Raw genomic sequence first — 16,615 nt, forward strand, 5'->3', positions numbered from 1 at the left:
TCCTCCGTCACTCAGCTTGGGGTAGTGCACCACTCCATGTAGTTTCCCTATATGTTTTCCACCATTGTGGCAAGAATCCTTTTATTAAGTTCACTTTAATTTTCCCAGGCTGAGTGTGTCATCTGTTTCCTGCAGGTGTGTAGTCACTAATGAGTCAGTGAAATGAATGTTGTAACGTTAACAGTCGGGTCAGACACTGAGAGCATATGAGGTAGGGAAGCTCTGAGCCTTAACATGGAGAGGAGGAAGCAGTTTTCTGGGGGATGTAGAGGCTATGGCATTGGCGTGAGCAGATGATTTCTCTGGGCCCCACCCATCCATTGTTTGTTAGAAAGTGTTTAGGGCACTGTCACTGTCCTTCTAGCTCCAGTATCCTTAGATAAACTGGTTTGCTCAAATGAGGGCCACCTAGATAAACATATCAGGTCCCTCAGACAACAATGCTTTGTTTTCAGAACTCATTTAGACCATTTTCTACTTGCCTGCTTCACGCAGATCCCAGTTTCTCAGCTTCCTCAATCTCTTCTTCTGTCTCAGCATTTACAGTGCAGTTTTGTTCTTAGCTTAGCTTTTGGTTAAACACTGTTTGGACTGATATCCTGCCTTTGACCTTGGTACCTTTCCAGGATACAGTATGGGCATGTCTCAGAGTTATTGCAGGTTTAGGTTCCAGACCACTGCAGTAAAGTGCATATTATAGTAGAGTGAGTCACTTGAAATTTTTGGTTTCCCAGTGCATATGAAAGTTATGTTCACACTATACTGTAGTCTATTAAGGGTTCAATAGCATTATGTCTAAAAACAATGTACGTACATTAATTAAAGAATACTTTATTGCTAAAAAATGCTAACCATCATCTGAGCCTTCAACAAGTTGTAAATTTTTGCTGGTGGAGGGTCTTGCCTCAGTGTTGATGGCTGCTGACTGATCAGGGTGGTGTTGCTGAAGGTTGGGGTGGCTGCAGCAATTTCTTAAAATAAGGCAACACTGAAGTTTGCTGCATCGACTGACTCTTACTTTCATGAATGATTTCTCTGTAACATGAAATGCTGTTTGATAGCATTTTACCCACAGTAGAACTTCTTTTAGAAATAGAGTCAATCCTCTCAAAACCTGCCTCTGCTTTATAAGCTAAGTTTATGTAATATTCGAAATACATTGTTGTCATTTCAACAATCTTCAAAGTATCTTCACAGAAGTAGATCCCATCTCAAGAAACCACTTTCGGGGCTTCCTTGGTGGCGCAGTGGTTGAGAATCTGCCTGCCAATGCAGGGGACACGGGTTCAAGCCCTGGTCTAGGAAGATCCCACATGCCGCTGAGCAACTAGGCCCGTGAGCCGCAACTACTGAGCCTGCGCGCCTGCAGCCTGTGCTCCACAACAAGAGAGGCCGCGATAGTGAGAGGCCCGCGCACCGCGATGAAGAGTGGCCCCCACTTGCCGCAACTAGAGAAAGCCCTCGCACAGAAATGAAGACCCAACACAGCCAAAAAATAAATAATTAATTAATTAATTAATTAAAAACTTAAAAAAAAAAAAAAAAGAAACCACTTTCTTTGCTCATCCGTAAGAAGCAGCTCTTCATCCATTAAGGTTTTGTCATGAGACTATAACAATTCAGTTACATCTTCCGGCACCACATCTACTTCTAGTTCTCTTGCTATTTCCATCATGTCTGCAGTTACTTCCTTCACTGAAGTCTTGAACCCCTCAATGTCATCCATGAGGGTTGGAATCAGCTTCTTCCAAACTACAGTTAATGTTGATGTTTTGACCTCTTCGCCTGAATCACAAATGTTCCTAATGGCATCTAGAATGGTGAATCCTTTCCAGAGGTTTCCATGTGACTTCGCCAAGATCCATCAGAGGTATCACTATCTGTAGCAGCTATAGCCTTATGAAATATATTTTTTAAATAATAAGACTTGAAAGTAGAAATTACTCCTTGATCCATGGGCTGCAGAATGGATGTTGTGTTAGCAGACTTGGAAGCATTAGTCTTGTACATCTCCATTAGAGCTCTTGGGTGACCAGGTGCATTGTCAATGAACAGTAGTATTTTGAAAGGAATCCTTTTTCTGAGTAGTAGGTCTCAACAGTGGACTTGAAATAGTCAGTAAACCATGTTGTAAACAGTTGTGCTATCATCCAGGCTTTGTTGGTCTATTTATAGAGCACAGGCAGAGTAGATTTAGCATAATTCTTAAGGGCCCTAGGATTTTTAGAATGGTAAATGAGCATTGGTTTCATCTTAAAGTCACCAGCTGCATTAGCCCCTAACGAGAGAATCAGCTTTTCCTTTGAAGCTTTGAAGCCAGGCATTGACTTCTCCTCTCTATCTATGAACGTTCTAGATGACATCTTCTGCCAATTGAAAGGCTGTTTTGTTTACATTGAAAATCTGTTGTTTAGTGTAGCCACTTTCATTACTTATCTCTGCTAGACCTTCTAGATAACTTGCTGTAGCTTCTACATCAGTTCTCGCTGATTCATTTTGCACTTTTATGTCATGGAGACAGCTTCTTTCCTTAAACTTTGTGAATCACCTCTGCTAGCTTCAAACTTTTCTTTTGCAGCTTCTTCACCTCTCTCAGCCTTCATAGAATTGAAGAGAGTTAAGGCCTTGCTATGGATTAGACTTTGTCTTAAGGTAATGTTGTGACTGGTTTGATTTTCTATCCAGACCACTAAAAACTTTCTCCATGTCAGGAGTAAGGCTGTTTCACATATCATTCATGCATTCACTGGAATAGCATGTTTAATTTTCTTCAGAAACTTTTCCTTTGCATTCACAACTTAGCTAAGTGTTTGGAGTAAGAGACCTAGCTTTCAGCATATCTCAGCTTTTGGTGTGCCTTCCTCACTAAGCTTAATCATTTCTAGCTTTTGATTTAAAGTGAGAGTCATGTGACTCTCTTTCATTTGAACACTTAGAGGCCATTATAGGGGTATTAATTGTCTTAATTTCAATGTTGTTGTATCTCAGGGAATAGGGAGACCCAAGAAGAGGGAGAGAGAGATGAGGGAACAGAAGCAGATAGGTAGAGCAGTCAGAACATACCCATTTATCAATAAGTTCACCATCTTTTATGGGCATGGTTCCTTGTGCCCCAAAATAATTAAAATAGTAACCTCAAAGTTCACAGATCCCAAATCACCATAACAAATATAATAAAAAGAAAAAGCATGAAATAGCATGAGAATTACCAAAATGTGACACAGAGACATAAAATGAACAAGTGCTGGTGGAAAAATGGTGCTGATAGATTGGCTTGATGCAGAGTTGTCAAAATCCTACAATTTGTGATACAGAAAAACCAAAAAAATCAAAACCCACTGCATCCGTGAAGTGCAATAAAGTGAAGTGCAATGAAACAAGGTATGCCTCTAATAGATATTACTACTTAATGTTAGATGGCAGAGGAGTAAGATGTGGAGATCACCTTCCTCCCCACAAATACATCAAAAATACATCTACATGTGGAACAACTCCTACAGAACACCTACTGAACGCTGGCAGAAGACCTCAGACTTCCCAAAAGGCAAGAAACTCCCACGTACCTGGGTAGGATAAAAGAAAAAAGAAAAAACTCACATAAAAGAATACGGATGGGACCTGCACCTCTGGGAGGGAGCTGTGAAGAAGGAAAGGCTTCCACACACTAGGAAGCCCCTTCACTGGTGGAAACGGGGGTGGGGTGGGGGGGAAGCTTCAGAGCCACAGAGGAGAGTGCAGCAACAGGGTTGCGGAGGGCAAAGCAGAGAGATTCCCACACAGATGATCGGTGCTGAGCAGCACTCACCAGCCCGAGAGGCTTGTCTGCTCACCCGCCGGGGCGGGTGGGGGCTGGGAGCTGAGGCTCGGGCTTCAGTCGGATCCCAGGGAGAGGACTGGGGTTGGCTGTGTGAACACAGACTGAAGGGGGCTAGTGTGCCACGGCTAGCCGGGAGGGAGTCCGGGAAAAAGTCTGGACGTGCCTAAGAGTCAAGAGACCATTGTTTCGTGGCGCGCAAGGAGAGGGGATTCAGAGCACCACCTAAACGAGCTCCAGAGACAGGGGCGAGCCATGGCTGTCAGCGCGGACACCAGAGACAGACATGAAATGCTAACGCTGCTGCTGCAGCCATCAAGAAGCCTGTGTGCAAGCACAGGTGACTATCCACACCTCCCCTCCCAGGAGCCTGTGCAGCCTGCCACTACCAGGGTCCCGTGATCCAGGGACAACTTCCCTGGGAGAACACACGCGCACCTCAGGCTGTTGCAACATCATGCTGGCCCCTGCCGCCATAGGCTTGCCCTGCATTCCATACCCCTCTCTCCCCCCAGCCTGAGTGAGGCAGAGACACCTATTCAGCCGCTCCTTTAACCAGCTACTGTCTGGGCAAAGAACAGATGCCAGAGGGCGACCTACATTCAGGGGTGGGACCAAATCCAAAGCTGAACCCCAGGAGCTGTGAGAACAAAGGAGAGAAAGGGAAATTTCTCTGTGCAGCCTCAGAAGCAGCGGATTAAATCTCCACAATCAACTTGATGTACCCTGCATCTGTGGAATACCTGAATAGACAACAAATCATCCTAAAATTGATGTGGTGGATTTTGGGAGCAACTGTAGACTTGAGGTTTGCTGTATGCAACTGACAAGTTTCTGATTTATATGTTTATCTTAGTTTAGTTTTTAGTGCTTGTTATCATTGGTGGATTTGTTTATTGGTTTGGTTGCTCTCTTTTTTTATTACTATTTTTATTTTTTTATTTTAATATTAAAAATTATTTTTTATTTTAAAAATTTAATTTATTTTTTTTAATTTTTTTCTTTGTTTCTTTCTTTCTTTTCTCCCTTTCTTTCTAAACCATGTGGCTGACAGGGTCTTGATGCTCAGGCCTGGTGTCAGGCCTGAGCCTCTGAGGTGGGAGAGCCAAGTTCAGGACACTGGACCACCAGAGACCTCCTGGCCCCACATAATATCAGTTGGCTAGAGCTCTCCCAGAGATCTCCATCTCAACGCTAAGACCCAGCTCCACTGAACAACCAGCAAGGTCTAGTGCTGGACACCCCATGCCAAACAACTAGCAAGACAGGAACACAACCCCACGCATTAGCAGAGAGGCTGCCTAAAATCATACTAAGTTCACAGACACCCTAAAACAAACCACCAGAGGTGGCCCTGCCCACCAGAAAGACAAGATTCAGCCTCATCCACCAGAACACAGGCATCAGTCCCCTCCACCAGGAAGCCTACACAACGCACTGAACCAACCTTACCCACGGGGGGCAGACACCAAAAAAACGGGAACTACTAACCTGCAGCCTGCAAAAAGAAGACCCCAAACACAGTAAGTTAAGTGAAATGAGAAGACAGAGAAATACACAGCAGATGGAGCAAGGTAAAAACCCACTTGACCAAACAAATGAGGAGGAAATAGGCAGACTACCTGAAAAATAATTCAGAGTAATGATAGTAAAGATGATCCAAAATCTGGAAATAGATTGGAGAAAATACAAGAAACATTTAATAAGGACCTAGAAGAACTAAAGAGCACACAATCAATGATGAACAACACAAGAAATGAAATGAAAAATTCTCTAGAAGGAATCAATAGCAGAATAACTGAGGAAGAAGAATGGATAAGTGACCTGTAAGATAAAATAGTGGAAATAACCACTACAGAGCAGAATAAACAAAAAAGAATGAAAAGAATTGAGGACAGTCTCAGAGACCTCGGGACCACATTAAATGCACCAACATTCAAATTATAGGGGTCTCAGAAGAAGAAGAGAAAAAGAAAGGGACTGAGAAAATATTTGAAGAGATTATACTTGAAAACTTCCCTAATATGGGAAAGGAAATACTCAATCAAGCCCAGGAAGTGCAGAGAGTCCTATACAAGATAAATCCAAGAACTAACACGGCAAGACACATATTAATCAAACTATAAAAAATTAAGTACAAAGAAAAAATATTGAAAGCAGCAAGGAAAAAGCAACAAATAACATACAAGGGAATACCCATAAGGTTAAGAGCTGATCTTTCATCAGAAATTCTGCAAGCCAGAAGGGAGTGGCAGGACATATTTAAAGTGATGAAAGTGAAAAACCTACAGCCAAGATTACTCTACCTAGCAAGGATCTCATTCAGATTTGACAGAGAAATTAAAAGCTTTACAGACAAGCAAAAGTTAAGAGAATTCAGCACCACCAAACCAGCTTTACAACAAATGTTAAAGGAACTTCTCTAGGCAAGAAACACAAGAGAAGGAAAAGACCTACAAAAACAAACCCAAAGCAATTAAGAAAATGGTAATAGGAACATACATATCTATAATTACCTTAAATGTAAATGTATTAAATGCTCCAACCAAAATACATAGACAGGCTGAATGGGTACAAAAACAAGACCCGTATATATGCTGTCTACAAGAAACCCACTTCAGACCTGGGGACACATACAGACTGAAAGTGAGGGGATGGAAAAAGATAGCCCATGCAAATGGAAATCGAAAGAAAGCTGGAGTAGCAATTCTCATATCAGACAAAATAGACTTTAAAATAAAGACTATTACAAGAGACAAAGAAGGACACTACAGAATGATCGAGGGATCAATCCAAGAAGAAGATATAACAATTGTAAAAATTTATGCACCCTAGGAGCACCTAGGAGCACCTCAATACATAAAGCAAATGCTAACAGCCATAAAAGGGGAAATCGACAGTAACACAATAATAGTGGGGGACTTTAACACCCCACTTTCACCAATGGACAGATCAAGCAAACAGAGAATAAATAAGGAAACACAAACCTTAAATGAAACATTAAACAAGATGGAGTTAATTGATATTTATAGGACCTTCCATCCAAAAACAACAGAATACACTTTCTTCTCAAGTGCTTATGGAAAATTCTTCAGGATAGATCATATCTTGGTTCAAAAATCAAGCATTGGTAAATTTAAGAAAATTGAAATCATATCAAGTAGCTTTTCCAACCACAACGCTATGAGACTAGATATCAATTACAGGAAAAAAGCTGTAAAAAATAAAAACACATGGAAGCTAAACAATATGCTACTAAATAACCAAGAGATCCCTGAAGAAATCAAAGAGGAAATAAAAAAATACCTAGAAACAAATGAAGATGAAAACATGATGACCCAAAACCTATGGGATGCAGCAAAAGCAGTTCTAAGAGGGAAGTTTATAGCATTACAATCTTATCTCAAGAAACAAGAAAAATCTCAAATAAACAACCTAAAGTTACACCTAAAGCAATTAGAGAAAAAGAACAAAAGAACCCTAAAGTTAGCAGAAGGAAAGAAATCATAAATATTAGATCAGAAATCAATGAAAAAGAAATGAAGGAAATGATAGCAAAGATGAATAAAACTAAAAGCTTGTTCTTTGAGAAGATAAACAAAATTGATAAACCATTAGCCAGACTCATCAAGAAAAAAAGGAAGAAGATTCAAATCAACAGAATTAGAAATGAAAAAGGAGAAGTAACAACTGACACTGCAGAAATAAAAAGAATCATGAGACATTCCTACAAGCAACTATATGCCAATAAAATGGACAACCTGGAAGAAATGGACAAATTCTTAGAAAAGCACAATCTTCTGAGACTGAACAAGGAAGAAATAGAAAATATAAATAGACCAACGACAAGCACTGAAATTGAAACTGTGATTAAAAATCTTCCACCAAACAAAAGCCCAGGACCAGATGGCTTCACAGGCAAATTCTATCAAACATTTAGAGAAGAGCTAACACCTATCCTTCTCAAACTCTTCCAAAATACAGCAGAGAGAGGAACACTCCCAAACCCATTCTACAAGGCCACCATCACCCTGATACCAAAACCAGACAAAGATGTCACAGAAAAAGAAAACTACAGACCAATATCACTGATGAACATAGATGCAAAAATCCTCAACAAAATACAAGCAAACAGAATCCAACAGCACATTAAAAGGATCATACACCATGATTAAGTGGGGTTTATCCCAGGATTGCAAGGATTCTTCAAAATATGCAAATCAATCAATGTGATACACCATATTAACAAATTGAAGGAAACACCATATTAACAAATTGAAGGATAAAAAAACCATATGATCATCTCAATAGATGCAGAAAAAGCTTTTGACAAAATTCAATGCCCATTTATAATTAAAACTCTCCAGAAGGTAGGCATAGAGGGAACTTACTTCAACATAATAAAGGCCATATATGACAAACCCACAGCCAACATCGTTCTCAATGGTGAAAAACTGAAGCCATTTCCTCTAAGAACAGGAACAAGACATGGTTGCCCACTCTCACCACTATTATTCAACATAGTTTTGTAAGTTTTAGCCACAGCAATCAGAGAAGAAAAAGAAATAAAAGGAATCCAAATCAGAAATGAAGGAGTACAACTGTCACTGTTTGCCAATGACATAATACAATACCTAGAGAATCCTAAAGATGCCACCAGAAAACTACTAGAGCTAATCAGTGAATTTGGTAAAGTAGCAGGATACAAAATTAATGCACAGAAATCTCTTGCATTCCTATATACTAATGATGAAAAATTTGTAAGGGAAATTAAGGAACCACTCCCATTTACCATTGCAACAAAAAAAAAGAATAAAATCCCTAGGAATAAACCTACCTAAGGAGACAAAAGACCTGTATGCAGAAAACTTTAAGATACTGATGAAAGAATTTAAAGATGATACAAACAAATGGAGAGATATACCATGTTCTTGGGTTGGCAGAATCAACATTGTGAAAATGACTATACTTCCCAAAGCAATCTACAGATCCAGTGCAATCCCTATCAAACTACCAATGACATTTTCCCCAGAACTAGAACAAAATATTTCACAGTTTGTATGGAAACAGAAAAGACCCCGAATAGCCAAAGCAATCTTGAGAAAGAAAAACGGAGCTGGAGGAATCAGGCTCCCTGACTTCAGACTATACTACAAAGTACAGTAATCAAGACAGTATGGTACTGGCACAAAAACAGAAATATAGATCAATGGAACAGGATAGAAAGCCCAGAGATAAAGCCACGCACATCTGGTCACCTTATTTTTGATAAAGGAGGCAAGAATATACAATAGAGAAAAGACAGCCTCTTCAATAAGTGGTGCTGGGAAAACTGGACAGCTACATATAAAAAGATGAAATTAGAACACTTCCTAACACCATACACAGAAAAAACTCAAAATGGATTAAAGACCTAAATGTAAGGCCAGACACTATAAAACTCTTAGAGGAAAACATAGGTAGAACACTCTATGACATAAATCACAGCAAGATCCTCTTTGACCCACGTCCTAGAGAGATGGAAATAAAAACAAAAATAAACAAATGGGACCTAATGAAACTTAAAAGCTTTTACACAGCAAAGGAAACCATAAACAAGACAAAAAGACAGCCTCAGAATGGGAGAAAATATTTGCAAATGTAGCAACTGACAAAGGAATAGCTCTAAAATATACAAGCAGCTCGTGCAGCTCAATATCAAAAACAAACAACCCAATCCAAAAACGGGCAGAACACCTAAATCAACATTTCTCCAAAGAAGTTATACAGATTGCCAACAAACACATGGAAGAATGCTCAACATCATTAATCATTAGAGAAATTCAAATCAAAACTACAATGAGGTATCACCTCACGCCAGTCAGAATGGCCATCATCAAAAAATCTACAAACAAAAAATGCTGGAAAGGGTGTGGAGAAAAGGGAACCCTCTTGCACCTTGGTTGTAATGTAAATTGATATAGCCACTATGGAGAACACTATTGAGGTTCCTTAAAAACCTAAAAATAGAACTACCATATGACCCAGCAATCCCACTACTGGGCACATACCCTGAGGAAACCATAACTCAAAAAGAGTCATGTCTCACAATGTTCATTGCAGCACTATTTACAATAGCCAGGACATGGAAGCAACCTAAGTGTCCATCGACAGATGAATGGATAAAGATGATGTGGCACGTATGTACAATGGTATATTACTCAGCCATAAAAAGAAATGAAATTGAGTTATTTGTAGTGAGGTGGTTGGACCTAGAGTCTGTCATACAGAGTGAAGTAAGTCAGAAAGAGAAAAACAAATACTGTATGCTAATGCATGTATATGGAATGTAAAAAAAATATGGTTCTGAAGAACCTACGGGCATGACAGGAATAAAGACTCAGACGTAGAGAGTGGACTTAAGGACACGGGGAGTGGGAAGGGTAAGCTGGGACAAAGTGAGAGAGTGGCATTGACATATGCACACTACCAAATGTAAAATGGATAGCTTGTGGGAAGCAGCCGCATAGCACAGGGAGATCAGCTCGGTGCTTTGTGACCACCTAGAGGGGTGTGATCGGAAGGGTGGGAGGGAGATGCCAGAGGGTGGGGATATGGGGATATAAGTATAAGTATAGCTGATTTACTTTTTTATACAGTAGAAACTAACACAATGATGTAAAACAATCATACTCCAATAAAGATGTTAAAATAGAAAACTATGGAAATGAAGGAAATTATATCTCTGACATACACAAACAAAAACCAGAAACTTAATGTTAGATGCACTCTTGCTATGGCCAGGCATTTTGATAAATGCTTTATATTCTTGATCTCATTTAATTTAATCCATACTGAGACCTATATTTTAGCACATAATTATTGAGCCATTCATTCATCTATTTATTTAATTCAGCACACTTTAAAAAAATCTTCTACTATGGGCTGGATGCTAGGAAAACAAGATGGATATAATATAGTGTTTGCCCTCAAGGGGCTTAAAACCAAGTAAAGTAAAAAAATTTGGGAATAGATAAGTGGAATCTAATACCTATAATTTTAGAGACCACTTTCCATTTCAGACATGAGTGCAACTCTATGCAAACTCTTTGAAAGTAGGTATTCTTGTAAAGTATAAGGGCAATACTGTTATTTAGAGTGAAGTCTGGAATCAGTGTATTAGAGTGTATTACACTCTACATAAGCAGTGTGTTTGACTTTACCACCAAACAGAACCAATAGGATATTGTATGGTTTATTTTTTGTAATTGGCTCACATGATTATGGAGGCTTGGCAAGTCCAATAAATGAAGGGTGGGCGGGGCAGACTGGAGGCCCAAAGAAGACCCAAGGCTGCAGTTTAAGTCTGAAGACCCTCTGCTACAGAATTCCCTTCCGTTTAGGTGTGGTCAGTCTTTGGTTTTATTTAGGTCTTCAACTGATTGGGTGAGGCCAGCCATGTTACGGAGGGCAATCTGACCACCATAAAGTCTCCCATTTTAAATGCTAATCTCATTCAAACACAGCATCACAGAAACATCCAGAATAATGTCTGATCACATATCTTGGCACCATGGCCCAGCCAAGTTGACACATATAATTAACCATCTCAGGCAGCAGAAGGAGCCTCAGGATCCAACACGATCAGTAAAACCTGGGCCCTGGAAACTAAAGAGCCCTTTTTCTCCTCACCGTAAGGTGGAGATCAGAACCAGCTGTAAATACTCCAGCTAAGCAGGGTAAGCATGAGATCATGTAATCAGGAGAGAAAGCTCTTGACTACTGCACTGAATTCTAAGTTTTGCTTGCTTCTTGCATCACCATCCTTACCGTCCCTCATTAGGATATTCTGCTGTTCTGCAGGCATTATCTCTTGTTGACCAATGTCCAGATCTGTGTCTGGCAAAGAATAATACACTATTGTGAAGATCTACTAGACTATATTTAAATCAAGTACCATATCTATGATATTAATTCATCTATTGATTTATTCTTTTATTCATTCATTTAACAAAACTTTATTGAGAAAGTATTAAATGCCCAGAACTTTGCTAGATCTGGAGATACAGCATCAAATAAGATGGCTTAGTTCTGGTCTTTATGGAGTGTACTGCCCCTGAGGCAAGTTGGATACTAAACTAATAGCTGCTCGAATATTTAGTTTATTATAATTATGATGAATGGCATGAAGAAAAAAAGTACAAGATACAATGAGAGGATATAACAATGATGAGTAAAAGTAGCAGACACTGAGAGTAATCAACAAACCTATTTCCTTGTATCCCAGTCTAGCCCATAACACCCTCCTTTTTATAAAACACTCCATGTTCTTTTGCTTACGACTTGAAACACATAAACATGGTGACTCTTGAAGCTATGTGTTAAAAGTGACAGAACCACACACTGAAAGCAGCTGGGGTTTCTAAAATCCCACATAGAAGCTACCCACCAAATACCAGAATTGTATTTTTACATGTAAGAAATGAATTTAAATTGGATTTTGCCACAATATACAAATGTTTGTATTTGTTTATTCTGAATCTAGAATTATTGTACAGAAACTAATTCTGCAGTTATGATTCCACATAAACTTGAAATGTGGTGCCATTTATAACAAACATTTAAAATAGGTGATATTGACCTTTCAGTAATGTGTTAGGCAGTCAAGAAACTCTGACTCTGTGTTAGGCAGTCAAGAAACCTTTTTTTGAGGTTCGAAAAATGGAGGCCCATGTTATAAATTTGAACAAATATTTGGTAAACATACTGCCTGTGATAACTTGAAGGCATAGGGTGGGCCTATTGAGCCTGTTGTTTCAGTTCTCAGTTGGGGGTGACTTTGTACCCCTGGGACATTTGGCAATGTCTAGAGACATTTTGTTTGTTGTAACTGGAGATGAAGGTGATTCTACAGGCTTGTAGTTGGTAGAGGCCAGGAATGCTCCTAAACATCTAATAATGTGTAGGATAGACCCTTTCAGTACATAATTATCTGATCTAAAATGTCAGCAATGCTGTGGTTTAGAAACTCTGTTCTAGGGGATGTCATTGGAAAGACTCAGAATAATCATGTAAATTGGCTTTTACTTCCTCCTTTCATCAAGAAAAATAAAGATAAATCCTGAAATAACTGGACAGTTGTCAGACAATAAGGGAATATTGAGAATCTCAAATTTAGGTCATCTAAAAAATCCTGCTTCAAAACCCCAACTGTAATACATGAGATCTAAAGAGGTTTTGAGTGGCAGTGTCTGATTTATACACTACTCTGGAGTGAAGATCAGATTTAAGGGTGTGTGGCCTTCCCACCCAAATTTTTAATTTCATCTGGTCTCAAGATATGTACTATTAAGTTGAGATATATTACCCTGGGAGCTCAGAAACAAAGACCCAAATCAGCCTTGAGAATTCTATCTAGGAAAGAAGTTTGGACATAGTTATTTGAACATAGAACTGATTGGAAACTAGATTAGAACCTACCAAGTATATATTTGAGGGAAAGGTATCATGAAGGAAATTATCTTTGGTAAAGCAGATAGTATTACATTAATGAGTAGTTACTTATAAGGAGTTCAAGAAATTGTCTTTGCAGAAATAGCATTTAAAGTGAGTCCTCAAAGATAAAATGGAACAATCAACAAGTTAAAGGAATAGAGCATTGTGTACTCCATGATGCTAGGAACTGAATGAGAGTCAGGCTAATTGAGGTATAATAAGCTAAAGGGGATATGATGATAGATGAGACTACTATGTATGGACAAGAACATAAAGGACTTCAAAATTTATGGTGAGAATTTTGGTACCTTGTATCTTTCTAGAAAACTTCCCATTTCATCTAGGTTATCTAATTTTTTGACATAGAATTGCTCATAGAATTTTGTTATAATTTAAAATTTGGGTTTTTTTTTTTTAAAGCAGTTTGTATGTTATTCCACTGCCTTCTGGCCTTCATAGCTTCTGATGAGGAGTTAGCTGTTAATCTTATTAAGACTCCCCAGTACATGATGAGTCACTTTTCTCTTACTATTTTCAAGATTCTTTCTTTGTCTTTGACACAGACACACACGGAGGAAGGACCATGTGAAAACAACATGGGGAAGATGGCCATCTACAAGCCAAGGAGAGAGGTTCAGAAAAAATAAACCCTGTTGACACCTTGATCTTGGACTCCTAGCCTCCAGAACAGTGAGAAAATAAATTTCTGTTTAAGCCACGTAGTCTGTAGCATTTGTTACAGCAGCCCAAACAAACTAGGAAATTAATACAAGCCCTGACACAAGCTTCATGCAACTTAATTCTCTTTTCTGTGTCATGATTTTCTTGTCTGTTAGATCAAGTGATCAAAACTAAACATGTATGTTATTGTTTAAAGAATAGCAAAGAAAATCAAAACCCTGTTCTTATTTATTTGATCTACCTATTTTAGGAAGTGTCTGCTCTTTACACCTAAGCAGATGCAGACTTTATAAAATACAATCCTTTGCCCCTCTCTTTTAAAAAATAAATATAAAATTTCTGAGGAGATATTTTCATTTGGTTGAATGATGTTTAAGTTTACTTTGCAAATAATCATTCACCTAGAATATTGCTGATGGTCACTTGATTTATTTTACTACTCTGATGGAAAACAAATTTGGTTAGTTAGTTTATACTTGTACTGATTTGGGTCGTAATGCTTTGGTTATAGTTTTTCTGATAAGACACATTGGGAAAAGAAAGTAGGACAAGGGGTTGAGTCCCACCCAACTCTGTTACTAAATGACTGTGTTACCTTGGGTTAGCTAACTGGAGTTTTTGAGTTTATTAACTACTTTGTAATATGACATTAATCTCACAGTTGCCTTGCCTGGTTATTCATTCATAATTCAATAAACAAATAAGCATTGAGTACCTCTTGCTTGCCTGGCACTGTCCTAGAGGCTGGTGACTAATCAGAGAGCTAAACCAGTCTGTGTCCTTGGGCACCTTATACTTTAATGGAAAGATAGACATTTGTCAAAGAAATGCACAAATAAATGTAAAGTTGCAACTTTGCTGACTCCTACAAGGAGAGAAGCATGATGCTTTAAAAGCTTATCATGAGGGTGAGGACAGTAGGCAGGGAGAAGGGGATTTGACCTAATCAATGTGTTTGAAGGTCTCCCTGAGGAAGTGATAATTGAAATGAGATCTGATGAAGGGAGTCGGTACTCACTATGTCACTGCAAGGAGAAAAAGGCAATGGATATGAGATGCGGTACTATTTTTTTTTTTTACTATCATTACCGTTATTTAATAGAGACCTACTCAGCTTTTTTCATCTAGTCAGTAAAGTTATAATGCATCTTACGATAACTCCCCATCCGGAATAAATCTTTCCAAACATGAAGTTGATCTACCTAAAAAATTCAGACTTTTAAAGTAATTGCCAACTGTCACATTCATGAGAAGAACTAGTAAAAAACCTCTGAATATGAATCATGGCCCTTTTACATTTTCCTTAATCTTGTTGCTATTTCCCATTCTCTACCTATATTAAAAAATAACTTTATATCTGCTGTATTTCTCATGTTAAACCTGAATTAATGGAATTCTTTCTGTATCTTATCTAATGCATTGGAAAGAGAGTTAATTTTCTTCATCTTAATCCTACTCAGTTTAAAGCTCTTGTAATAAAGTACTTTATTTTTGAAGGCTTCTGACCAGTAAACTGCATACTTCAAAGAAGAACCATCTAAACCCAATAGGCACTGTCCAACAACAAACCAGCCAATTCCCTAATACCAGGCAATTATATGACGACTATCCAAACATAATAAAACACGATTTTCCCCTCAAGGGAGGACTTGAAAAGATATTCACCTATTTCTGCTCCTTTCATATAACATTGCTGCTTTCCTATCTGAACAGAGACCAAGTCAGCGCTATGGGTTAAGCTCTTTTAACTGAGAACAAATTGAACCCAGATGTGAATTGGGGAAGGGGGGCCAATTTTGCTCTTGGTCTTGGCAGTGCTGAAGGGCAATTTTTTTCAAAGATTTACAGTACCTGGCAACTTTGGGCCAGGCTATAAAGTTCAAGCTCATAAATGTTCATTAGCAATTCTCTGATCATTACTTTGACATCAATTTTCCAAACGGACACAAAACTTAAATTGTCTCATTATTTCTTCCTTTTGTAAAGTACTTATGGTATGTGTGTTTGCACTATATAGATACTAAATAGCTAGATTTCAGGTCATTCTAAACTGGCTTAACCTAGCACTTTTTAAAATAGAGAAGAAATTCAGACTTTTCACTGGTGAGCAATTCCAAGGCAGAGATGATTTGATGGGTCTTTTGATCTGCCTAATTTTGAAAGGTATGAATAAAAATACCCCTGCAGAGAAACAGAATGGAATGGATAAAGCAAATGTTTGACATGTTAGCATAGCTGGAATGAGGTAGAATCCTTACCTCAGATCTAGTGGCTTAAATTTAGCAATTACTAGGGTCTAACTGCTGGGTTCATAATGCTGGAGTGTTTGGAAAAGATGGAGACATAGATGAAAGTCTACTTTCATTGAAGAGAGAGAGATTTTAAGATCAATAAACAGCACTTAGATGAAACCACTAATGAGCTACACAACATGTCTCAGAAATCACAAGTTTATTTTGCTTTTGTGAGAAGTTGGAATAACTTGTGTTTGAGGTTGTCAACACACTAGACTGCAATCTTGTGGTGGCCTCTGCTTTTTCTAGTGCCTGAGAAGTGTAAAGTTCCAAGACAAGGGCAGAAGCCCTGTCATCTGAAGCATGCAGTTAATCAACTTCATGGTAGAAAACAACTTCAGAGGTATCATCT

At 38.6% G+C, this 16,615-nt stretch overlaps 1 protein-coding gene across 2 annotated transcripts in view; it reads left to right on the plus strand.

The window, feature by feature from the left end:
* The window catches only part of METTL15 (methyltransferase 15, mitochondrial 12S rRNA N4-cytidine), a 372,683-nt gene extending 356,638 nt beyond the window's left edge, over positions 1–16,045 (plus strand). Inside the window, exon 8 of one of the 2 annotated variants that reach the window (XM_082476638.1) lies at positions 13,852–16,045. Coding sequence is in view for 1 of the 2 variants with exons in the window: in XM_082476637.1 (XP_082332763.1) it covers positions 13,852–13,877 (26 nt within the window). In the remaining variant the exon portion in view is untranslated. The remainder of the gene's footprint in view (positions 1–13,851) is intronic. The other variant, XM_082476637.1, reaches the window with a different exon arrangement.
* The last annotated feature ends 570 nt before the right edge of the window (positions 16,046–16,615 follow it).

The sequence above is a fragment of the Balaenoptera physalus genome, assembly GCF_965194825.1.
Source record: "Balaenoptera physalus genome assembly, chromosome: 10".
NCBI classification, from domain to species: Eukaryota; Metazoa; Chordata; class Mammalia; order Artiodactyla; family Balaenopteridae; genus Balaenoptera; species Balaenoptera physalus.